The sequence below is a fragment of the Leuciscus leuciscus genome, assembly GCF_965113295.1.
Source record: "Leuciscus leuciscus genome assembly, chromosome: 19".
NCBI classification, from domain to species: Eukaryota; Metazoa; Chordata; class Actinopteri; order Cypriniformes; family Leuciscidae; genus Leuciscus; species Leuciscus leuciscus.
In genome coordinates, this window is record NC_138743.1 from 3,750,758 (window position 1) to 3,778,187 (window position 27,430).

A 27,430-nucleotide genomic window follows, 5' to 3' on the forward strand; every position below is an offset into this window, starting at 1 on the left:
TTGAAAGTTTATAGATGTTCAGTGTTGATTTCAACACTCATAATATCAGTGATCAAGTAAATGTCAATGATCTAATAAAATCCACATACTGTGCTTTACTGCACAATGTTTTCATCACTTACCAACATATAGATGAATAGGCGCTTCATAGGGGTTTCCCATTATATGCATTCAGTTTTAATTAGGCCTAATTAATTTTTATCAGTCAAGTAGCTTGAAAACAAACTTTATGATTAGAAAGAATTAAATAACCCATTAAACATGAAAGTATTATGCAAACATTCTAGGCGTTTCTCCTTATATAGAACCTTTTTGGCATGAAGTGTTCTTTAGAATTGAGAACAATAGAATTCTATTTAAAACTCCATTTAACCTTTAGTTTTAGCAGCTGATGCATAACATTCACAAACATTTTCACGTGGCTGTATTGCACAACAAGCTGATGAGTGTGTCGATGCTTTACAATTGATTAGTTCTGCATTGTGTTTCCTCAGAAAGAAAGCGAGCACAAGCTGTTTCATAGTGCAGAAAGTCACAAAAATGTAGAAGTTTTAAAGGGTTTCGTGTCATTCTGACCCTTTGTTAACTTTTTAAAAGAAGTCACTGCTAAAGATCACATCTGTGTGAAACTCCTTCAAAAACAAAGTTCCCTTAAAACTAATAAAATCTCATGGCTGGAAGAAGCTTTTGCTTTGACTGTTTGAAAGCCTGTGCCTGTCTCTGACCGCTACCATCATCTGATGTGTGTTTGACCTGCGCTAAACCCTCGCAACCAAATTAAACTCAGGCCGGTTACACCATAACAGTGTGACCTTTGGATTTAAGACCATAAACATCCTGGGATCTCGGTTTTATTAAGTTCAATCGACGAGTGTTTTTAAAAACCGAGTTCCACCCGATAATTAAAAAGCCTCAGTTTATTGGTTTAATGGGCGAACCCAGTTCATATCAATTATCCTGTTATATAGTTATACGCCTACATATGGTTCATTGCAAATATTAATTTCCCTTTATCCTCCTTATGCAATGTAGGCCTACTTTATTCGACTGTGTTTGTCTCTGTTACATATACACTGAATGGTCAAGCAAATGCATGCAACAAACATCAATTAATAGTGATTCCCGAATTAATAGTGGCACCAAACAGAATTGCACAAAGATGTTTGTTGAGAAAAACTCTGAATGTTGGATTGACAAAGCCTTGCAAGTCTATTTATTTGAAATATGACGGGTCTTTGCTTGATGTTTACGAGGACTTTGCCAATAGGGGGAGTCAGTCTGCATTTTTTAATGGTCTATGAGATTTTAAATATTTGAGTTTGTTAGTTGCAAGGAAATTACACACTTAATCTGTTTGTAAAGTACATTATTCAAATGCATATCCAACTATTATTATCACCATTAATGTTGTTTATCAAAACTCAACACCTGATTGGTGCTAAACTGACCTGTTGGCTTCTTGCTCGGTGACAGCATGATTAAATCACTGGTACACGTAGTCATTTATGTCTAGCAAAGCTATTGGGTTTCATGAGTTCTGTTTTTTTTTTTGATAGATAAATGACGTAAGAAACGGGTTTAACACATAATATGATGCTCTTCTTTTGCCATCTAGAGGTGATCTGAATAACCAACAAAAGAGCTGCAAGGCTGGTTCCACAACTTTTAAAGCCTTTCGTAACAGCAAAAAAAAAAAAATCCTGGTTTCTATATGTCTGGACACAAAAGGGGTTTTGTGTTTTTTGTCTTTTGATCTTATTCTCATGTAAAGGTTGAAGAATATCCCATGGATTTGGTATATTTCATATAGCTTATAGGCCTATATGTGTTTAAAGTTATCACTTCAATGGTGTATTCAATATTGTGTGTATTGTTTGTTTATTAATCCTAATAAATCTGTATAAAATATTAATATTTAATAATTAAAATTGTATATGTGTATGTATATAGCCTATATATATATATATATATATATATATATATATATATATACTGTATAAACACACACACACACACACACACACACACACACACACACACACACACACACACACACACACACATAATACTCATGAACAATTGCCTAATATATAAATGAAAGTTCAATAAAAGGTAAAACATTAAAAAATAACAAGTCTGCATTTTGTTATATTTTTATTTAGGCAATATATAATTTTTCTAAATTATAATATAACAATCATCAATTGTTAAAGAATGCATACAATATAAACAGATATTATTTATGTATTTAAAATAATAATGTAGCGTAAATCATGTCTTAAGTTTGTCCTAAGCAGAGCTGCGGTGTGAGAGAGAGTGAGGAGGAGCGATCACGTGCTCCTGTTGACTGTAAGTACACGTCAGCACTAGAGACCTCCTCACTCTTTCTCACATCACTTTCTCTTCCTGTTTGCAACTTTGTTGCACATGACACTTTATCTGGGTGAGTAGCTCGCGCTTCACAAACAACGACATTTGCGACACATTATCGTGATCGCGCGCTTCGCTTTATGAAGCGCGTGTTTGTTTCGCGCGTTCAGATGACAAAACTCATTGATGAACTTCTCTTGACAGAACCATGTTCGTGTTTCACCTGTGAAAATGCCCGGATTATGCCCACAACAGACGTGTAACACCAGTACATGACCCAGAGTTCGCTTTCCATGCTGCTTTGACATTGAAAATGAGATTACGGTTGTTGAAGAAGAACTTTATTGTGTTCCTCGTCATTTTAATTGTTTTTATAATGCTGTTTTATTCCATTAAACGGACTAAAGAGGAAACAAACGTGGAGGTGACTGAAAAAGACAGCACTCCGGCTGCTGTACTACTGGTGAAGTTTGAGTATGGCAACATCCAGGATATGAGGAAGTCCATCTATGACAGCAACTACAGGCAGTTTATCCACAACGGAGACAAGTTTCCATCCGAGCCGGAGATGGTGGTCGTCGTTCAAGTCCACAATCGTCCGGCGTACCTCAAAATGCTCATACAATCCCTGGAAAAAGTCAATGGCATAGAAAACACACTTCTGATATTCAGCCACGACTATTTCTCAGAGGAAATCTCTGATATGGTCCAGGGAATCACTTTCTGTAGGGTCCTCCAGATCTATTTCCCATACAGCACTCAGCTGTATCCCAATGAATTCCCAGGACAAGATCCGAGAGATTGTCCGAGAGACGTTTCAAAGGATGACGCCATTAAAAAGGGATGTTTGAACGCGGAGCACCCGGATTCGTACGGACACTACAGGGAAGCGTCCATCACTCAGACCAAACACCACTGGTGGTGGAAACTGCATTTCGTGTTCGAAAGAGTGCGGGTTCTTCTGGGATACAACGGATACGTCGTGTTCATCGAGGAAGACAACTATCTTCTCCCTGATTTCCACACATACTTCAAATCCATGACCGAGCTTAGGAAAACCAGCTGCGGGGACTGCGACGTCCTCGCGTTAGGAAACCACAACGGTTTATCCGGATTTCACGAGTTTTCCAGCAAAACCGAGACGACAGCATGGCTGTCCACCAAGCACAACATAGGAATGGGAATCTCCAGAGAGCTCTACTATAAACTGATGGGATGCAACAACGCGTTCTGCACCTATGATGATTATAACTGGGACTGGACCCTCCAGAACTTGTCTGGTACGTGCATCTCTAAACCCCTCAAGGTCCTGATGGCCCGTGGGAGCCGGGTTCTTCACACGGGCGACTGCGGCCTGCATCAGAAAGAGGATTGTCGGCCTGAAATGGCTCAGGAGAGGGTGGATCTGGCACTTAAAGAGGCACATTCGGCACTTTTCCCTCCTGTACTCACACTGACGGACCACGGGCCGGTGGAGCATCATCCTCACCAGAAGAACGGAGGCTGGGGGGACGTTCGCGATCACACGCTGTGCATCAACTACGCAGCTCGACTCTGAGCTGGACGCTTCACTGTGTGCCATTCTGAATATCAGGGTTACATGTTGCAGGTTAAAGAGTTTGCTTTCACCAAAAATGTGAGCTATCACGGTATGTGTGTGTGTGTGCAAAAGGAAAAATCTATGAAAGAAACAGGTCGACTTTTCACCCCAAAATCAATTGCTTCTGAATGGTTTACTTTATTATTATTATTTTTATTTTTTTAGGATTTATTAATTTTCACCCAGAAATTGCTAGTAAATTTCACAAATTATTACAAAGAAACATTTAGTCAAACATCAATGTTTTAAGATAAAAGAATGAAATAGTATGTTCATGTTTTTTTTCACAGTGCATCAACTTTTTAAAAAATATTATAATTATTAATATATAAATATTTGCAAAATAAAAGATGTTGATGCATCTCATGAAAAAAAAAACAGGTCGACTTTTCACACCAAAATCAATCGCTCCTGAATGTAAATTCCCATTGTTTTTTTGTATAGGATTTACAATTTTCACTTTTCAGAAATTGCAGTAACACTTCACAATAAGGTTTAATTTATTAACATCTAAATTAATTAACATGAACTAAGAATACTTCTTCAGCATTTATTCTTAGTTAATGTTAATTTCAACATTTACTAATACATTATTCAAATCAAAAATGTTGTATTTGTTAACATTATAATGCACTGTGAACTAACATGAACAAACATTGAACAGCTGTATTTTGATCAACTAGGATTAACAAAGATTAATAAATACTGTAACAAATATATTGCTCATTGTTAGTTCATGTTAGTTAATGTTAACAAATGAGACCTTACTGTAAAGTTTTACTGAAATTGCTAGTAAATTTCACAAATAATTACAAAGAAACACTTTTTAAAGTAAAAAGATGTATTTACAACTTTTCCCCAGTGCATCAACTTTTAAAAAATGTAAATTAGCGTACAGTAAAGGAAGTACGATAAGAACTATGTATAAACACTTCACAATGTATCATTGGTGTTTTGCATTATGATAATAATGGGGAAATGTGCTTAACTGTGTTGAAGATAATGTCACAACACTACAATATATGGTACTGCAAAAACTGACTTCGTGTTCGTGCAGATATTGGATAATAATATAACACATCTCTCTTACTGATTCATTTGACTTTGTGGTGAAAAGTGAGCTGGACATGTTTCATGAGGCCACGACTTTAAATATTACAATATTACTGACACTATTAAAAATTGTCATTGGGTTTAAGTTGCAAAAACATGCATGCATATTGTGTATTGCAATTGTAATAATTATTTTCCATCACAAATCATAAACCTTCCAGCGAACATCTGTTTATTGTTTTGTTGTTCGAATGTAACATTCCTTTTGTCTTCCGTTACTGGAGTTTCTCTTGGATTGTTTTCTATATATATTTTTTAACATCGGGACATATTTTGGTGGTATTTTTTAGATGTGACGTTTATGATTCAGTGATGCATTGAAATGTGCCTTAAAAACATTCTTTAAATTTGCATATGGTAATTTGCATAATTTGCATACGTGGTTTCCTCCTGTATTCCCCCCCGTCCTTTCTAATCTGGGTTAGTTTTTCTTCACAGACAATCATTTGATAATTTCTTCTTTTTCTGACGTCGAGCTGCTTTGTTGCCTTACATTGTGTTTAATATCTTGTGTAAATGTTCATAGATGACAGGAATGATCGTGCAGAAATGCTGCTCAGTGTTTTTCAAAGTTTAAGGCCCGGTTTCACAGACGAGGCTTAGATTAAGCCAGGATTAGGCCTTAGTTCATTTAGGATGTTTAAGTAGCTTTTATGGGAAAAAAATGACATGCATCTTGAGACAAAACAGTGGCACTGACAAGATATCTCAGTGCAAGTTGCTTTCAGTTAAACATTCAAACATGCATTTTAGTCTGAGACTATCTTAAGCCTCGTCTGTGAAACCGGCCATAAATCTGCTATTTTCATCTAAAACTCAGTAATGCAGGTTAAACAGGTTTGACTCCAGACTTTTATCTGGAATCACTGTGAATTTCCTGCGAGAGTATTTATTTTCTCAGCATTTAAAGGGACAGATCACCCAAAAAGGTCTCTCAAACCTGTATGAGTTTCTTTCTTCTGCTGAACACGATAAGAAGATGTTTTGAAGAATGTTTGTAACCAAACAGTTTTGGACCCCATTGACCCCTATTGTATGGACAAACAAAATAAAATACTATGCAAGTCAATGGTGCCCCACAAATGTTTGGTAACTTACAAACATATCATATCATAAATGATGACAGAAGTTACATTTTTGGGTGAACTTTGGGTCAAAGCAACACAAACTATCCTGGGACGGTGAAGTTACATAAGTTGTGAAATGTTGACATTTCCAAAGATCTTCACCTTTGTACATCGCTTGGAGAGTTTCCAAGGTGCAAAGGTGTTTTGCTTTTCTCATCTGACCTTCTCTGTGTGTTTCCTCTGTTTCCTTTCTGTGGTTTCCGTTATACGTTTTGGAGAGGAAAAGCTGACATGCTCAAAAGAGTTGCCAAATGTTTGTCATGGAAGTGGATCTGAAATGCATTCTTTCCTCGTGTTATTGAGCGTGTACTGAAGTGTGTGTGGCTTGCTCTGCTTTTCTTTTGTACGGGTAAGATAATGATGCAGATATGTTTGTAAGTCTTTTGTTTTCCTTAAACAAATCATAATGCTATCTCTAAAAGCCATATTCATTTTTGATCTTTTAGCTTTGAGCCAAAGATGCATCGATCATGAGTCGGCCAGGAGTTTAAACACCCAATCACATCTGTGTAATTCTGTTTTCTCTGATGTAATAAATTTATGAATAAGGGTTTCTTCTTTTGATGACTTTCTGTTTCCCAAACAAAAATTAAAAAACTTAGTTTGTATATAATATATTTTGTGTAAAAAAAAAAAATATATATATACAGTACAGGCCAAAAGTTTGGACACATTACTATTTTTAATGTTTTTGAAAGAAGTTTCTTCTGCTCATCAAACCAAATTTATTTGATCAAAAATATAGAATTTTTTTTTTATATTGTGATATATTATTACAATCTAAAATAATTGGTTTTCAATTTATTATACTTTAAATTATCATTTATTTCTTTGATGCAAAGCTGAATTTTCAGGATCATTACTCCAGTCTATCACATGATCCTTTAGAAATCATTCTAATATGATGATTCATTATCAAAGTTGGAAACAGTTCTGCTGGTTAATATTTTTTCATAACCTGTGATAATTTTTTAGGATACTTTGATGAATAAAAAAAAAATAAAAAAGAAGCAAATGTTTTAAAAATAGAAATCTTTTGTAACAAGTAACAACAATATACACGACTGGTCAGTAATTTGGGGTCAGTAATTTTTTTCCTTTCTTTTTTTGAAATAAATCAATACTTTTATTCAGCAAGGATGTGTTAAATTGATAAAAAGTGATAGTAAAGAAGATTTATATTATTAGAAAATATTTTTTTATTTTGAATAAATGCAGTTCTTTTTAACCTTTTATTCATCAAATATATTAAGCAGCAGAACTGTGTCCAACACTCATAATAAATCAGAATATTAGAATGATTTCTAAAGGATCATGTGATAGACTGGAGTAATGATCCTGAAAATTCAGCTTTGCATCACAGAAACAAATGATAATTTAAAGTATAATAAATTGAAAACCAATTATTTAAAATTGTAATAATATATCACAATATAAAAAAAAAATCTGTATTTTTGATCAAATAAATGCAGGCTTGATGAGCAGAAGAAACTTCTTTCAAAAACATTAAAAATAGTAATGTTTCCAAACTTTTGGCCTGTACTGTATATATACAGAAGTACATATATACATACATATATTATTTATTTATATATTATATCTTTATTCTGTGTTTGTCTCTGCTTTCTGAAAGTTTTTTAATGAGGTATAAAAAAATGTATTATGTGCTTGACTTATTGTTCAGACACTGGCAGTGCAGGAAAATAATTAATATATGAATTGTATCAATATTTTATCAGACTTTTAGATGATGTTGTTTCTGAGGAAGGAGTTTGTTTGTGAGTCGGTTATATATTTCTTCAAAGTGAATCAAATGAGAGCAATACTTTTTCCATTTGAAATGAAAGATTTATGTTTCCTCAGGATGTGTTTTCCCTGTTTGTCGAACTGAAAGCTCAGTGAATCTGCACAAACTGGATGTCAGATAACATAACCTGCGTTTGTTTACTATCAGAGACCTTTACAGAGCCACTCTCAGCTTGCAAAGAACCATTTTTACCTCACATGCATATAAGATCTTAACCCTAAGGGTATAGAATGATAATCAAAAGTAATATTTTAGTGAGTATTATCAGTCCATGGTCAAGAAACATTAAGTTCAGAAGTTAATCACTGAGATCAACGAGTCTATGCAAACCAGCCTGAATATTATATTGCAACACAGTAGTTATTTCACTTGGCGTTGCTACTGTCAATATAGCCTACCAAATATAAATAGATGTATTCAAATTAACACTCGCCAAGCACCAAATGCGAGTAAACACTGTCAATTATGTAAAAAAATTGTGAGTATCCTAGTAAACATAGTTGGTTAAGTCTTAAGTGAACATAAACAGTTGAGAAAGAAAACACATGTGTAACAGTATCAGTTTATTGGATCCATGCATTCGCTCTTAAAGTGACAGCAGCCTAATATTCCTGCGACTCTGTGATTTTAATGTTAATCAAACAACAAGAGAAAGAAGAAAACACTGATCTTTTGTAACTTTAATGAGGATTAATTAATAATGTTTACTACAGTAAAGACTATGCAGTGTTATTTAACTTAATACATTTCTGTAGGCCCCACCTGAAAACTACCGTCAGACCTACATGAAAAACCTGAAAAGCACTGTTTATTTCATTTGTATCTTTGTTATATTGTATTTATCTGTGCTTTTTGCTTGTAATTTTATTATTTGTTCTTATTTTATTACTGACTTGTCTTTAATAATGTTTATTTTTATTTTTATATTAGTTAGGCTAGTAGTTTTAGCTGTGGAACTGAAATTGGAATAGAGAATTGTGAAATTTCACTGCTATCTAAAGTGTTTCTAAAACAGTTTCATGATGGCCGGTACACAATATTTATTCATATATTCATGGATTTAATCCGGTCCCTTTCCACAGGTGTATAAAATCAAGCACCTAGATTATGAATGCAGACTGCATTGTGCTTGATTAATACACCTGTGGAAAGGGACCGGATGAAATCCATGAATAGGCTTGTATAATACAATATGAAGCAGTTATTAAATTATGTTCTTTCTAAATTGTCAGGTATGATAGAACTAAATAAGTAAGATATTTAAGCTTTTTATCGTATATTTTCACATATATAGCCATTTGATTTAATTGATTTGTGTGCTTCCCAGAAGTCTGCGTTTTCAAGACCGCTGGTCGTTGTCACGTGATAGCTGACACTTTCCTCAGCGCTTATCTGGATGACCCAATCACAGGCGTTTGTGCTTACTCGATGAGTTTTTAAAAAATGTATAATTATATCGAAATGACTGCCCTCGTTTCCATATCTACGTCGAGTACTAATCTATCAAATGTACACCTTTAAAAGATTCTACTTTTAGTGTACAAATGTTTTAATTAAGACAAAAACGTCCTCTGAGCCGCCAACTGCCCCCTGTCGGAGAACAACTAACCGTCACTAGTCAAACACATTTGTAACTCAGCGAATTATCTTCAATCCCTAAACCCTGCAGCCAATCAGAGTCTCCGCTTGGCGTCACGTGACTCGCTCAGAAGCGTGGAGTGGAAGCGCAGTGGTCTTGTGAAAAACTCTTGCAGCTTCATGGCGGTATGTGGCGAGCAACAACAACACCACACAATAAAAACAATATAATTTCAATTTAATTAATGGCGCAGGAATGATGGAAAAGACTGAAGAACCTCCTTCCTTAAACACCGAGGAAGAGAGTTCTGAAAAAGACAAAATATGGTGTTTACAGCGCGTGGGGAGAGACTGTGACTGGCTGCATCTATCCGAGGACTCAGAGGTGCATGTTCACAGAATAAACAGCATTAATATACATGTATTTATTTATATTCAGAAACTCAAGTTTCACATGAAGATTTATAAGGCCTACGTGGGGCTGTTTAGCTGTGAGTTAGCCAGATACAATCCAAATGAAAACAACACTGAACACCATTGATGATGGAGTCAAAACAACGTTTTACAAATGTGAATTATGTCCAGTTTAACTCAAACTGTAGGCAATTTATGAAACAAAGCTGCTAGTCATAGGCTAATGGCTCCAATATGATTTCATGATGCACATTTATGCTTGCTTATTGCTCTCCTGTGTGTTTTTACTCAGGTTACTGTTGGTCGTGGTCTGAATGTGACCCATCAGATTCTGTCAGCCAGCTGTCCACTGATGATATCCAGAAATCACTGTGTCTTCAAGCACAACGATGACGGACGGTGGACAGTGACGGACAATAAGGTGTAGTATGAGTCTGTCTGTCTGTGGGTCTGACTGTCCATTCCAGCATTTGATGGGCGTTATGGGCTCTGAAACAACACTGAAAGAAAAATAGCCTACATTTATACTACGGGGCTGTTGAATGCTTGAGTCTGATTGGTTGACGAATGTTCTAAGGTGTGCCATTAGTTTCAGGGAAACTCACAACTAAAGTAGTTCCAGGCAGATTTTGACCGCTTTACACTTATATCACTTCACCAAACGATTTCAGTGATTTCAAAGGTCGTTACAGTCGACAACAGTTGAAGAACAAAAACCCACAACGACTCTGACCAAGAACATAAATATAATACACAATAGGATACAAATGACAAACTTATTTCCTATAAAGTTTTATTTACAGAAAGCACATACTCTCTCTCTCTCTCCTGCTCAAACACACACACACACACACACACACACACACACACACACACACTCACACAGAAACGTGTTGTCAGCGCTGCTCTGATGATTTTATCAGTAAAATGGTTTAGCAACTTAAAAGCTACATGACATTTCTCTCACTAGAGAGGTAATAACGGCCCTGTTCTTGAAGCAGATCTCTCTCTCTCTCTCTCTCTCTCTCTCTCTCTCTCTCTCTCTCTCTCTCTCTCTCTCTCTCTCTCTCTCTCTCTCTCTCTCTCTCTCTCTCTCTCTAATAACTGCACTAATAACTGCACTAATAACTGCATTAGTCTGCTATCAGTGGCTCAAGTCTCAGTTAGTAGCTCTAAAATGATGTTTTGTAATTAGCAATGGAGGCGTGGGATGAGATGTGTAAGAAATTAGTCCCACACACAAGAGCGTTTTAATGACAAAAACCTGATAAATGTCTTGAAATGCTTCATCTGAAGAATGTTTTGAGGTGTGGTTACTGTAGTATAAGCGGATAATTGACTCCAGACCGTTGAATTATCGAAAAATATTGCACACCTGAAGTGTAACATTACCACCTTGGGTGTGCATTATTTTTCTAATAATTCAACGGACCGGAGTCAATTATTCCATATATATATATATATATAGGAATACAATACAATATATATAAAAGTAAAAGGTAATTCAAAATATTAATAAATACTATAATGGTTTATAAATACTAAAGTAACAGTAGTGCCATCTAAATGTAAATAACCCTAATAAAAATGACAAAAATACATGAAGAAATTAATCAAACTTAGACTAAAATGAAAACTGAAAATATTAAAAAGTGAATTAAAAAATATGAATGCATACTATAATAGTATATAGATAATACTAAAATAACACTGGTGTCATGTGTATATATGAATCAGAAATAAAATAAAAAGTAAAGCTAAATATTAGTAATATAATAATAATAATAATAATAATAATAATTATCTAAATAAAGTCTAATAAAAATGACAAACGCACATACCAAAATTACTAAAACTGACTCAAATTAAAATGAAAACTGAAAGTAAAAGCTACTTCAAACTATTAATAAACACTGTTATAGCATATAAAAAATACTAAAATAATGTAAAAAATATGACAAAAGCACATAAAAAAAATACTGATTAAAATGAAAACCAAAAAAAAAATTAATAAATACTATAAAAGTACATAAATTATACTAAAATAACACTGGTGTTATCTATATAATAATACAAATGATCTGTAAAAGAACTTGTATGTTGTTTTTTTATCTGTCTGACTTCTTTTGTTTGTCTTTACACCCAGAGTCTGAACGGCGTGTGGGTGAACGGGAGCCGGATTCCTCCAGCCAATCCCTTCTTGCTCCATCCGGGAGACTCTGTGCGACTCGGCGTCCCTCTCGACGGCAACCCTGTGGAGTTCGACTACACCCTCGTACAGAAGAGCTACAACGAGGTCAAATCCTTCTTGTCTGGGAATCTGGACAAAGAATCTGGCGCCGCTCCCTTAGGCCAAAAACTGAAAAACTCTAAGAGGAAGTTGGATGGAGGAGACGACGAGTCGGAGCCGTGTCCCACGAATCAGTCCAAATCCAAGCTGTACCGCTGCTCCGGTTCGGATAAGTCACGTGCACAGCCCTGCCCGTCCGGGGAACGCCGGGAAACTGCGAAGTTTTCCTTTAGACCTCTTGAGGAGGACCGATGCGGTGATGCGGCGGGAAGCAGCTCGAGCGCTAGCACTGAGAGCAGTCAGCAGCTAGCTAGCGTTCACCGCTACAGCAAGAGCCTGATGGTCCTGAAGAGTCGTGTTGGAGACACGCAGAAGCGCGCGGCGGAGCTGGAGCGGCTTCGGGATCAGACGCCGGAGAGAGAGCGGGAGATGCAGGAGCTGCAGACGCAGCTGGAGATGTTGCGGGGTCAGCTGAGGTCGCAGAAGGAGCAGGCGCTCAAACGCATCGAGTGTCTGGAGCAATCCTTCTGTGAGGAGGAGCGGCGCCTGGAGGTGAGCCTCCAACACCAACGTCAAGTTGCATACTATCTCAATGTCCATACAATCCAGCCTAAATGCTATGTGAGATTAGAAAATGTGGTTTCTATAATGTATGGCGGAATAGCACTTTTGGGAGTAGTTCGACTCGTGCGATTCCGCCATACATTATAGTTATCCTTTTTAACCCGCTTAGAAAAGCGCCACGTTTTATTTTGTGTTTTAATAGGGAAAACGTTGATGTGTTTGGTCACTTCTAAATTCATTGCTGTCAGATACCATTGAATATACTGGGCTAAGCTAAGTGCTATCAGAGTGTCACCGCGCGCCAGAGCGATTGAGTGCACGCACTGAGACGAGAGAGGTATGTATCAACTCGTCTTAGTTAAGGGAATAACATAGTTTAATATGAAAAAACAGTGGAGTATCCCTTTAAGTGTTTCCCGAGTGAGGTACTTTGTGTTGTACGTTACCATGACGTTCACGTGCACACAAAACAACTACGATTGAACCTCAGCGTTGAAACACTGCAAAAATAGTCTGGTTACATGAGCCTAAGCTCTTTTAAATAAAAGCCATGCAAAAGTAAATATCAGATCATTTGAAAATACAGTTTAGGAGGATGTACCGAATATTCTTCAGTTTTATGCAAAACAGAAATACCACAAATAGAACATCAGATCTCTGTCATATGGCCAAAAAATAAATGCAAAAAAAGATTTTTTGCATAGTTTGACACATGAAAACTGTTACAATGTATCTTACAAGGTAACACGATGTAACCTTGCTCTCTCTTGAAATGTGTTCCCGCATTAAGTCCTTGAATTTGAGGGTATTGGACCTGGAAAGTCCTTGAAAGGTCCTTGAATTTGAAGTTAACCAAGGTGTGGGAACCCTGTATTATTTTTATTTAGAGGAGGGACAGTGTATATTAATCAACAACCCAAATTAGCCCGAAAGCTAGTTTTCATCGGAAGTCCCTTTGCCAGATGTTATTAGGCCTAAAACTAGACAAGAGGGTACAACAATAATAGAACTAGAACTTGTAAACAACTCTGTAAAATACAATTAAACACATTATACAAAAAGACGATATAGGCTATATGTAAACAATAAGAAAAGACGTGTGTGTATATATGTATATTTAAAAAAATATATATTGTTATGAGTTAAATAATACTAGTAATAATAGCGAAAGCTGCATTAATGTTCACATTGCTGATTATGAAGAAGCCATTTCTTAAAATGATGCTTAAATGAGTTTATGAGCGTTCTCTGATTGATTGTGGTACAGACTTCATCTGATGTGATGCTCTGAATGAAAAGTGGAATAATACAATCCAATCAAAGTTGCCGTGTTGACCAGTGTTGCTGTTGTTAAAGGGATAGTTCACCCAAAAATAAAAATGTGCTGTTAACAGGGTTCGTACAATGTGCTTATAGTAGTACTTGGATTTGACTTTTTGAAATTGAAGTCTTGGGAAAAACGCTTGAAAACAGCCATATTTCTGAAAAGGTGCTTGAATTACTGGAAGACAATAGAAAATAGTTAAATGTATTGATAAAATAATTGTTTCACACCCATCTGATATTGATATAGAGCCATTTCACATGGCTATGAGCGTGATATTGCTCAGATCATATGATTATTCAAGTATATATGATACAGCTTTCAGTGTATCCTGTTTTTGATAAGTGAGATCTCTGTTTATTGTCCTTGAACCAAAAAAGTTGTGCTTGAAAAGTCCTTGAAAGTCCTGGAATTTCATTTTACAGTGTCTGTACGAACCCAGTGTTAATTTACACCCCCCTCAGGCCATATAATATGTACGTGACTTTTTTTCTTCAGTTAATCAGTAAAGTAAAGTTTTAGCTGAAAGAAACTGTGGTCCTTGGTGATTCACATAATGCATATCAACGGCTACCGTCACTTTGAGGGTAAAAAAACCCACATATACAGGCAAAACAAGATTAATACCCGTGGCTCTTGATGACACATTGAGGTCTTATGAAGCGAAACGATCAGAAACTGAACATTTATTTACAATATGTGACCCTGGACCACAAAACCAGTCACATGGGTAAATCTTTTGAAACTGAGATTTATACATCATCTGAAAGCTGAATGAATAAGCTTTCCATTGATGTATGGTTTGTTATGATACGACAATATTAGAAAATCTGGAATCTGAGGGTGCAAAAAAATCTAAACATTGAGAAAATCTCCTTTAAAGTTGATCATTTATGTTCATGATTGTGCAGCATTCACTCACAACAATAAATGTTTTATATATTTATGGTGGAAAATTTACAAAATATCTTCATGGAACATGATCTTTACTTAATATCCTAATGATTTTTGGCATAAAAGAAAAATCGATAATTTTGACCCATACAATGTATTGTTGGCTATTGCCACAGATATACCCGTGTGACATGTGACTGGTGACGTGATCCAGGGTCTCTTATTATTATTATTATTATTACCTGTAAATTCACAGCCTGGGCAAACGGTCCTGAGAGAAACCACAGTCTGGAGCACGAGAAAAATGACACATTTCTTGTTTCTCGGATGATCCACCAATAAAAATAACATTGTTTACATCTAATTTATTACATAAGGATAGGCTCCAGCTCATAATATAAAGCCATCTGTGTGTTGACATCGTATATGTTGTTTTCCCTTAGACTGAAAAAGCACAACAGAATGAGGTGGGCTTGAAAAAACAACTTGAGGACGCATTAAAAGAGGTAACTGCACTATTGCACTGCAATATTTAATGTTTAAATGCAAGTGTTCTATATATATATAACGTTTTCCTTTACTTGGACAGCACCGGAAAGTTATTGAGGAACTCAAACACGCTCGGGAAGGATTCAAGGAAGCTCTTCAAGCCAAAGATAAGGAGCTGGAAGTTACAAAGGTAATCATGGGAAAGTTGAGCATGAACACGAGCACAGTGTGATTTTTAATCGACATGGACAATAAAATGTGTTATTTTTCTGCAACACCTCAAAGGTCAGTTTGTGATGAGTTTCCTAGCCGTTCTTTCCCTGTTAGTGAAAGCCAATTGAAACTTTTTCAACGATCATGTCATGCAAACAAACAAACCTTTGCTAAAATGAGTGACCGGTGACCAAATTTTGTGGAAGTGAAGCAATTGATTAATTACATAATGCCTAAAAAGTAAGTAAAAATTAAATTTTCTGTGCAATAATTTGACTTCCTCCCACAGGAAGAGAAAGAGAAGGCCAAAGCTCAGAAAGAAGAAGTGGTCACACAGATGACTGAAGTGCTGGAGAGTGAACTGCAATGCAGCATTTGTTCAGAGCTCTTCATTGAGGTAGTAAAACACACACACACACACACACACACACACACACACACACACAAAAAAACACCATGATGTAAAGATCATGTGATCGGGTGAAGGAATGACAGGGAAAGAACACTTGACTTATTAAAAGAGCAAAACTTTCTTTTCTATAAAAGTTTACTTGTGTCAAAAAGTGAGTAGGTGTAGAGGGTAGGTTGAGTGTTTTATAGAAAAACTCCAATGGAAGAGTTCAAACTCTTGGACACTTAAATATCTCTGTATTTCATTGCATTAGATACAAAATATCAAACCAAGTGGCAGAAGCAAACTAATGATGCTCAGTGTTTTCATCAGAGACACATTTTCAGTTATTATTAAATTACTCAAGGTCATTTTTTGTCAGTTATCCTCAAAATCAGAATGTAGTTCATAACATTAACAAATGTAATGTAAATGTGAATAAAAGCGACTGCCAAATGCATAAATGTAAATAAATGCATACGCACACACACACACACACACACACACACACACACACACACACACACACACACACACACACACACACACACACACACACACACACACACACACACACACATATATGTATATATATATATATATAAATGCACAAAATATATGTATTTGTTTGAAAGAAGTCTCTTCTGCTCTCCAAGGCTGCATATATTTGATCAAAAATACAGTAAAAACAGTGAAATATCAAAAAAAAAATTAAATAAGTGATTTCTATTTGAATATAATTTAAAATGTTATTTATTCCTGTGATGAAAAGCTGAATTTTCATCCTCATTTCTCCAGTGTTGGCCATCTCACATAGTCAGGCTTTAGGTATCGGCATAATGCCTGCAATATCGGCAGTATTTTGAAACTTATTCTAAGTGACCAATCACAGATTTTGTTTTTAAATGCCATTTCAGGATTTGTCTAACGTTATGCCACAAAAATAGACTAGGTGTACAAATGTGACCCTGGACCACAAAACCAGTCACATGGGTCACTTTTTTGAAATTGAGATTCATACATCAACTGAAGTTGAATAAATAAGCTTTCCATTGATGTGCGGTTTGTTAGGATAGGACAATATTTGGCCGAGATACAACTATTGTAAATCTGGAATCTGAGGGTGCAAAAAACCCCCGAAACATTGAGAAAATCTCCTTTAAAGTTGTTCATTTATGTTCATGATTGTGCAGCATTCACTCACAAAAATAAATGGTTTATATATTTACGGTACAAAATTTACAAAATGTCTTCATGGAACATGATCTTTCCTTTAATATCCTAATGATTTTTGGTATAAAAGAAAAATCGATAATTTTGACCCGTACAATGTATTGTTGGCCATTGCCACAAATATACCCGTGCGACATGTGACTGGTGACGTGATCCTGGGTCACAAATGTACTTTTTGCAATTAATTTCCTGTTTTTTGCGCAATGTGCATCAGACGATAAGTTTAGTCACCTTTATTTATATAGCGCTTTTTACAACACAGATTGTTTCAAAGCAGCTTTACAGAGATAACAGGAAAATAATGCAACAAAGTTTGTTTCCAGAAGAAAATAGCGTCACCAGCTTAAGTGAGTTCAGTGATGTTGAAGTGAACGATGGACTGTGCAGGATACAATCCTCTTGAACTTTGACCTCTGTGACCCCCCTCAGGCCGTGACGCTGAACTGCGCCCACAGCTTCTGTCAGCACTGTATCCGAGAGTGGCGCAAACGCAAGGATAAGTGTCCCATGTGCTGGCAGACCATCACGTCTCAGACGCGCTCTCTGGTCCTGGACAACTGCATCGACCGCATGGTGGAGAACCTGAGCGCCGACATGAGAGAGAGACGCCTGGGGCTCATCAATGAGCGGAAAGGTGAGAGGTGCGTGACATCACCACATCTTCTGTCTGATGCGAGTCTTTGAGAAGTTAAGGGAAGAAACCACAGGTGAATCGGTTAAAACATTTAAAGGTGCAGTGTGTAATTTTAGCGGCATCTAGTGGTGAGGTTGCGAATTGCACCCAGCCAGAAGTTACGCTGGCCGACAGGAGATGTCGTCGTCTGAGACAGCAGAGAGTAGCCAGTTAAGCAATGAGGTTTTTTTTGTAAAGATAAATTAAGAAATTAGGTTTACGTAAAGGAGTGGTATAATACCCTTTTCACAATGTGTAAATTAAGTCTCTGATGTCCCCAGAGTGTGTGTGTGAAGTTTTAGCTCAAAATACCTCACAGATATTTTTATATAGCATGTTATTATTGTCACTTTTTGAGGGTGAGCAAAAACACACCGTTTTTGTGTCTGTCCCTTTAAATGCAAATGAGCTGCAGCTCCCGGCACAGAGTGCGGAGCTTCAAGAGCTCGTGTCCTTTTACCTCACACCAGGGGCGGGTCTACGTGGTGGCCAGGGGGGGCACCGGCCCCCCCTGAAATTCGATTGGCCACCCCAGGTGCCCCCCCATAAGATGTCTTGTGATTGGTTCATTTTACGACCAATCAGTTTTATAGACTCTACTGAAGTTTGCTTCAAAAAAGTGCAGCGCCAGATAAACAACGGTCGTCGCAGACTTGGACTTACTTTATCAATCAAGAGTGGGAAGTCAAGACGCCAAACAAAGAGCTGCCAGTCACCACCGAAACAGAAGTTTTAGTTGCAGCTGTTTTAGTTGAGGTCTGCCTTTTTCAACTGTTTTCCTCTCTTTCTGCTAGGCTACTGACAGCAGTGCTGCCAACTCTCACGCATTCACCGTGAGACACGCAATTTTCATACGCTCTCACGCCACACATCCATTTTCTCACGCACAGAAAAATCGCGAAGCAAAGAGGACACGGAGTCCGACAGACTAGACAGAGCAGGTTACTTATGATATACAAAAATCTCAGCTCTCAGATTCTCTCAATTTTATTACGAAATTCAAACAATAAATACCGGTTTGGCGCTTGTAAATGTTACGTGACAGATAGTAATAGCTAATAGTAAAAAAAAACATGAATGAACACTGAAAGATACAGTACAACTTACCGAAATGTATATTCCTCATGCATAATATCGATCAATCAGTGTTTTTCATCAGCGTGAAGAGGTCAATAACATAGCAGAACAATTCTCACATTTACCTCAGGAAAGCCATTTATTGAACATAATATAGGCTATAGCACATAGTTGGCAAGAAAAAAAAATAGCTAGAGTATTTAGCTAAATATGTGTTCTATATTACATATTTATTATATTTTTACTTATATCATTAAATAAAGTTGTTATTATAATAATAAAAAAATACACATTATATTTAATTTGAGTTATTTTTAACCTTAAATAATAGCCTACTACCAGCTGATAGGGCAGTGTGTTTACAGCATTAGGTGAGTTGTTTTTTTCTTGAGGAAAAATAACACCTATCTTGTGTAGCCTACCTAATAATTATCCAAATGAGTCAATATTAAATCAAATCACAATAATTGAATTGAATTGAAATAATAAAAAAGCGTAGCTTACCAGAAATTGTACCATGTAAACATTGTAACATGTTGTCTCTAAACCTAATAAAATTCAGTTTAGTTACTAAAATGTTAGTGACAATGTTAGTAAAATGTTTTTATTTATTTATTTATTTATTATTATTTGAAAGAGATTGTGAATAAAACTACTGTATGTTGTAATGGCCAAACTACTTATTAAAAGAAAATAATTGAAATCGTTTCTGCTTCTGGGATTTTAAAATGGCTCATTATAAAAAATTGTTTTTTATTTTATAAACTTGTTAGTTTTATGAAAACACAAAAAATAATAAACACTGGCTCTCAAATTTAACTTAATGGATATATACAGGGATGACAAAAAACTAAATTAATCAAAATGTGCTTTATTACTACATTTGTTTACAAGTAACTTTATTCAAGTTAAAAAAAATAATAAAATCAATAGGATTTACGTAATATACTGTAGAATTTAGCTCTTTTTTTTTTTTTTTTTTTTTTTTTCACTGGCGGCCACCCCGTTTGGAGGCAGTGCCCCAGCATGGCCCCCCCATTGAAAATGCTCTAGACACGCCCCTGCCTCACACAGACATGCACTGAACATTTTAAAACTTTTAGCCTTTTATGTTCAAACCGGAGTCAGACAATGATGGAGAGACTCAAGAAGGAGTGACAACATGTAGAAGCAACAGGACATTTCTGAATGGTTATTTGATGAATTTATAAAGCTTATGTGTAGTTATCTTCTAGTCATTGATTAGCATATTCTGTCTTGATAATCTATTAATCGTGTTCAGGGGGCGGGGTTTATGTAAATTCTAGGGTTTGTGATGTCACTAACCCGGGAGGAATGTGGTGTAGTCTCTACCAGCCGTTTGTTGTAGTCCTTAAAAAGTGATTTCTTTAAAGGCACAATATGTATTTTTTTTTATTTAAAAATATAAAAAATCACTATATCTATGTTATATATTTTTTAACGTTGTGTATTTACATTATCCCGACAGTTCCAATTAACTTCTAAATCCAGAGAAATTAATATTTTAATTCGAAGACACGGACCGTGTCTTTATTTCCGTTTTGTCGCCGTCAATGGCGTCATATCCGTGTTGTCTCTGGTTTCCGCTCGTGCTGCCATGGCAACCCAGAGCTATGAACCAGAGCCCTCTGATAGTAACCAAACTGACGCGGACAACTGTGTAGTTCGCAATGTCTATTTGCACGCTGTTGTTGTTTCGTTCAAACATTATGGACCATGGCAAGCAGACTTTGGATAAAAAAGGAGAACTAAACTGAGAATCAATATCAGCGCGGTGTTTTCGAGATGTCGAGAGCTCCCATGGACACTATATAAACGAGAGCTCCACGTCCGAGACTTCGACAACTCCTACATGTACTTTATTAAACAGGTGAGCACATTTACATAAAACTAATCAAGGTTATATAGTTCAACAATGATAAAATGTTAGAATATGATCTGTATGTTATTCTAATGTTGATCTAGCTTACTGCTAGTCTCATACAGGCAAACTAACGTTAACACATACATTTCAACACATTCAAATGCAGTTTAGAGTGATAGTGTAATGTTAGAGCAAGTGAAACAGCGCTGCGTTACGTCTCAAGTTTAATTTGTCTAATAAACTGACCTGTGAGTAGTAATTCTGCGTGTAGTTCGGTAGAATGAAATGTCCATATTCTTTTTATATCCGCGGGACTCGCATCGCGTTTGGAGCTGATAGCTGTCTCTTAGCAATCCCGAACTGCTTCATATCACAGTCATGATAAAAGCATCGATGTATTCAGTAATCCATATACATTATTAGATCGGTCGGCTTGACGTTGACGACAAAATCCATAATTCATAGCAAATGTTGCTTCATCAATCTACGCCTTTGTTATTGTAAATAGGTTAGCGACCCCTAGTGGAGAAAAAATCCCATATTGTGCCTTTAAAAGCAAATATCTCCCTTTGCTTTGAACTTTGAGCGTTGTAACTTTGCAGATGTTGTTTATGCTCAAACAGCAACATTACACACTAACTACAGTTAGAAAAGTCAAATCATAATCAACCACCCCTTTAAATATTCAGTAAATCGATATGTTATTGCGCATATTATTGTTACTTGTTCATCATTGTGTCAATGTTTTATTTGCTGACTTTAGCTGTAGCTTCTCTTTATCGGATGAAGGAATGACAGGGAAAGAACACTGACTTATCGAAAGATCAAAACTTTCTTTTCTATAAAAGTTCACTTGTGTCAAAAAGTGAGTAGGTGTAGAGTGTAGGTTGAGTGTTTTATAGAAAAACTCCAATGGACACTTTTGGACACTTAAAAATGTCTGTATTTCATTGCATTAGATACAAAACATCAAACCAAGTGGCAGAAGCAAACTAATGATGCTCAGTGTTTTCATCAGAGACACATTTTCAGTTATTATTAAATGACTCAAGGTCTCTTTTTGTCAGTTATCCTCAAAATCAGAATGTAGTTCATAACATTAACAAATGTAATGTAAATGTGAATAAAAGCGACTGCCAAATGCATAAATGTAAATAAATGCAAACGCACACACACACATAAATATACATATACATACATGCATACATATATATACATATTTTTTGTGCTGAGTTTCTTTAAAATCCTGTGAATTGCACCCAACAGAAGTTATGGTGGCCGACAGGAAGTGATGTCGTCGTCTGACACAGCAGAGAGTATTAATTATTCAGTAAAACGATATGTTATTGTGAATATTATTGTTACCTGTTCATCATTGTGTCAGTGTTTTTTTCGCTGACTTTAGCTTTAGCTTCTCTTTACGAAGAACAACATCGTGACGAAACGCGTTTGTCCGTTCAGGGCCACCGTAGAAACTAGAGATTGATCGGCTAGTGACCGGAATTGGCCGATTTTCACGTGATTGGCGACCGGCCGGTCAGTCTGACAAATGCCGATTTTATACCGGTCAAATGCACTCGGGCACCGCATGATTAACATCGCGCAACATCAGCATCACACGTGCACACGGAACACACATGTAGGAAACCTCGTGAATTACATCCGTTCAGACCGCAAACGCGTATTGTTTTTTCGCCGTGCATGTTGAGTGCATTCACAACGGGAGCGGGAGCAGCGCGTGAGCGTCAAGCAGGAGCGTCGCGAGCAGTGAAGCGCGTGTTTCGGCGCCGAGTCTATTTGCTGCACTGCTCACGCTCAATTAAAGGGAAAGCACACTTTTGATGGACAAATTAGCCTAAATAGGGTTTCACAAAAAAAAGTGCCCAAAATGCACAGAATTTGCGTGTTTTAACAAGAACTGGAGTAGGCTATGTCAGAAAAGGAAACGAAGACTAATATTTATATAAAATGTACCCATTTAAACTTGTTTTATTATTCAGTTTGTACAAGTGATTGCAATAGGCCTGTGTGTGTGTGCTTTGAGAAATATCTTTATACTGCAAGGCTATATTTATTTAATTTTTTATTTATATATTATTTTATCGCCATTCCCTGTTTTCATACAGACGTTTAGTTTGCTAAATATAAAAAAATTATTGGATATTGAATGTGAAAAGGAAATGGTTCTTCCATAACACTGCACTTTAGATGTGTGTGAATTACCCACACCTGGAGTCATTTATATAGTTCTATTTTATAGCGTTTATCTGTTCAAAAAAATTTGTACTATGCAAATTGTAAAATGTTCTATTACAGAAAAGAGATCAAATTAATATTTGTGTGTGTTGTAAAGTGGTTAGAAAAAATGAAATCGGAATCGGCTAAAATCGGTATCGGCAGGTCAAACTTAAGGAAAAATCGGAAATCGGAATCGGCCCAGAAAACTGTAATCGGTGCATCTCTAGTAGAAACATGTCGATGTAAGGAGACCCGCGGTGTGTGTAGATAGAAATGGCTCATTCTAAGGTAATAAAAACAGAACGGTTCATTAAGTAAGGTCTTTATACACCACTGAAAACATAGTTATGTATATGATATTGCATTTCTGTCAACAGATCCTCCTAAATATTACACAATGCACCTTTAACTAGTAGACATCACTGTACTTCCCCTGCTGATTGATCACATTAAAAATTGCAACAACCAAAAAAATTAAAATGTGTTGCAAGGTTTCTGTAATGTCATGTTTAAATATGCAGATGAGGCATTATCTAAATAAATATGAAGGATTTTGTATAAATTTCCAGAACTGACCAGTGGAGAAAGCCAGTTTCAAAGTGATAAAGTTTCGTTTTCTTGACATTCTTGACAGGTTTTTACAGAGGGGATTTTGTACATCTCATTTTATCACTTCATAAATGAGAACATACTGTAAACAGCCCCCCCCCCCCCCCCCCAAAAAAATTTTTAATAATTTTTTTTAAATGCTGCATAAAATCATGTGAATGTTATATATGAACAAACAGAAAAAAACAATGTAAAGTTTGGTGTTTGTAAATCTGCTGATTTGGAGATTTCTGACTCAAACTCACCGCCTTTAAAGATAAGTATTATAATTGAAATCTACAGATGCAAATAGATAAAGTCGAATAAAATAAACACTTAAAGAGGATCTATTAGTTCAACTTTCTTTAGTGTCGCTGTTTGAGCATGAAAAAGTTCCCAAGCACTTATTCTCTATATCAGAGTCAGTGTTTCTGAACTCCTGAAACGCCTCCATTGTAGCCTTGAGTTTCTTCCGGGAATGAACACGTCAAAATATTCCTCATTTAAATAAATAATACGGGGAATAAAGGGAACTTTCGTTCATCTTCGGAACACAAATTAAGATATTTTTGATGAAATCTGCTGTCTCACTCCTCCATAGGCTTCTCTGTAATCGAGATCTGCCATCCCAGAAAAGTTAGTAAAGACATTGTTGAAATAGTCCGAGTGACTACAGTGGCTCAACCTTAAGTTTATCAAGCGACGACAATACTTTTTGTGCGCAAAAAAATTAAATAACGACTTTATTCAACTCTTCATTTTCTTCTGTGTTTCTCTGAGTGAGTTCACGTAGTGTAACAGCGCAACGCTTCTGGGTTGTACGTCAGAACGGAGGCTCACTATTGGCCAGCATCACACACATGACCAGCATGACCAGTGATTCGCAAAAATCGAACCTTTCATTGAAGTAAAAGAATTGAAATTGGGGGGGTAAATCACATTATGAAATAAATGTTTTTCTCCAAAACACGCTGGCCATAATTGTTGGCACCCCTAGAATTTTTTATGAGAAAAATATCTCTGAAGTATATTCTCATTAATATTTACCTTTATTTAGCACACCAGGGTGACTAGGAACATGTAATTGTCCAGCTATGACTTCTTGTTTCACAGGAGTTTAAATATGAGGAAACACAAAGGCCAAATTCCCTTGCTCATCCCTCACAATGAATAAAACCAAAGAATATAGTTCTGATGTGCAGCAAAAGATTGTTGAGCTTCACAAAATAGAAAGTGGCTGTAAGAAAATATCTAAAGAATTGAAAATCCCCATTTTGACCATCAGGGCAATAATTAAGAAGTTATAATCAACTAAAGATGTTACGAATCTGCCAGGAAGAGGACGTGTGTCTATATTGTCTTAATGGACGGTGAGGAGGGAAGTTTGAGTGGCCAAAGACTCTTCAACAATCACAGATGGAGAATTGCAGAGATTAGTTGAGTCTTGGGGGTCAGAAAGCCTAAAAAAAATTTATCAAACAACCCCTACATCACCACATGTTGTCTGGGAGGGTTTCAAGAAAAATCCTCCTCGCTCCTCCAAAAATAAACTCCAGCATATTCAGTGGTCAGACACGACTGGATCTTCAAAAGGGACCGGATTCTATGGTCAGATAAAACGGGAAAAAAAGGGCTTTTTGGCAGCAAACCCAGCAGATGTGTTCAGTGCAAACAGGGATGAAGAGTACCCCATGCCTACGGTTAAATACACTGCTGGATCTGATATGTTGTGGGTCTATTTATTTGCTGGAGGTCCTGGACATCTTGTTCAGATACATGGTATTGTGGATTCTAGCAAATACAAACAGATAAAAAAATCAAAACCTGACAGCCTCTGCTAGAAATCTTATAATGGGCCGTGGTTGGATCCTCCATCAGGACAACGGTCCAAAATCAACACAAAAATGGCTAACTGAGCACAAATTGAAGCTTCTGCCATGACCGTCCCAGTCCCCTAAACTGAACCCTATAGAAGATGAGTGTGGTGAACTGAACAGAAGAAGCACCAACATGAACTTGGGAATCTGAAGGATCTGGAGAGATTCTGTATGGAGGAATGGTCCTCTGATCTCTTGTCAGGTGTTCTCCAAACTCATCAGGCATTATAGAAGAAAACTCAGAGCTGTTATCTTGGCAAAAAGTATTTAATAACAGGGTGCCAACAATTATGGCCAGTGTGTTTTGGAGAAAAACATTTATTTCATAATGTGATTTACCCCCCACTTTCAATTCTTTTACTTCAATGAAAGGTTAGATTTTTGTGAATTTTTTATCAAAAGGATAAACAATGCAGATTTATTTTTTACAGCCATTTTTTATCATATTTATCAGGGGTGCCATCAATTTTGACCACCACTGTATAACCACCACCTGTGGTGCTCAAAATGTTAAGGCCAGGTTCTCTTGCAAGTCACGAATGTTGCTATAAGGTCATACCTAAAAACTGAACATCTAAACTGTGTTCTCAGGTCAGAAAGCGAGCGTCCCTCCAACAGTCGTGGTAATAAACGACGACAGCGACAGCAGCAGCAGCAGTGACACGTTCTTTCAGGGAAACAGCTCCATGTTCTCCGACTCCAACGACTCTCTGCTTCATCTGGTCCATTTTCCCAGCGATGACGATTCGTCCTGGTCTGAGGACGACGACTATCTCTGAGAAACACTCGTGAAGAACAGACACGGCTCGTTTGTTTGGTTTCATGTTTCATTTAGCCATGCTATTTTTATGTTTGTAGCTCACTGTATGAATTGTTTTGGGCTTTCTGTGTTAAAATAAACTCTAAAATTATTTTGCACTCAGCCGTTTTGATGTTGTTTTGATCAATCCCGTATAAAACGTTCTGTGTTCTGTGCATAATATTTTGAATATACTTTCTTCTACTAATAAAGGCCAGTTCACACTGCATTGACAGATCAATGGCTGACCAATGGGAACAGACACTTTAGGTTTTAACCAGGTGTTTGTCTGTGTTTCAGTTTGAAGTTGCACATTTTATCTAATTTAAATCCAATTTCAGTGTTAACATGCTTATATTAAAAACACACTGAGCGCAAATGATGTGACAAAGTATGTCATTCCCATTATAATGGCCGAGGCTGTCTGTGTGAGGTATTGATTGTTGATTTTAATGGGAACATGCTCTTTTGCTGCATGGCTTCTCGCGCTCCAGTATCTGGCACAAGAGGGCAGCAGTGTGATACGAGTGCTTGTTAAATGTTGATCCGTATGGGCTTGTATATATCCCTGCTGAACATACATCTGGCATCTGGACATTACCTTTATATTCGTGGTGTTTCAAGTGTAACAGCATAAAGATATAGCCGATTGCATTTGATCTGTAATTATTTCCAAATTGCGTGCATTGCCTATTTGCTATCATTTCTACATGCTTTAAGGCAAAACACTACAGGTTAGTAGACTAAAATTTTAACTAATTGATATTGCAATACTTCCCCAGTTGATTAATCACAGTATATCATGGCAATTGTTTTATTTTATACTGCAAAGTATGCATTTATATAAACAAATATGCACTCATTTTCAGATATTTCCAGAACGGAA

General features: G+C 36.5%; 2 protein-coding genes and 1 long non-coding RNA gene across 4 annotated transcripts in view; 2 read left to right on the plus strand and 1 right to left on the minus strand.

Moving 5' to 3' along the window:
- LOC309482145 overlaps window positions 1–27,430 on the minus strand; it is a 241,987-nt gene that overhangs the window by 75,894 nt on the left and 138,663 nt on the right. The gene's annotated exons all lie outside the window — the stretch shown is intronic.
- On the plus strand, window positions 2,348–6,760 carry LOC309482063 (alpha-1,6-mannosyl-glycoprotein 2-beta-N-acetylglucosaminyltransferase). Its single transcript, XM_082147276.1, has 2 exons — window positions 2,348–2,443; window positions 2,575–6,760. Exon 2 carries the CDS (start codon window positions 2,684–2,686, stop codon window positions 3,926–3,928), a length of 1,245 nt encoding a protein of 414 aa, XP_082003402.1. The 5' UTR covers window positions 2,348–2,443; window positions 2,575–2,683; the 3' UTR covers window positions 3,929–6,760.
- Window positions 9,721–27,198, plus strand: rnf8 (ring finger protein 8, E3 ubiquitin protein ligase). 2 transcript variants are annotated; one of them, XM_082147243.1, is made up of 8 exons: window positions 9,721–9,980; window positions 10,302–10,430; window positions 12,156–12,851; window positions 15,525–15,587; window positions 15,671–15,760; window positions 16,073–16,180; window positions 17,837–18,048; window positions 26,337–27,198. In XM_082147243.1, exons 1-8 carry the CDS (start codon window positions 9,852–9,854, stop codon window positions 26,404–26,406), a joined length of 1,497 nt encoding a protein of 498 aa, XP_082003369.1. In that variant the 5' UTR covers window positions 9,721–9,851; the 3' UTR covers window positions 26,407–27,198. The 2 variants fall into 2 exon arrangements, with proteins under 2 accessions (XP_082003369.1, XP_082003368.1); XM_082147242.1 differs by having other exon boundaries at window positions 9,722–9,980; window positions 17,837–18,041.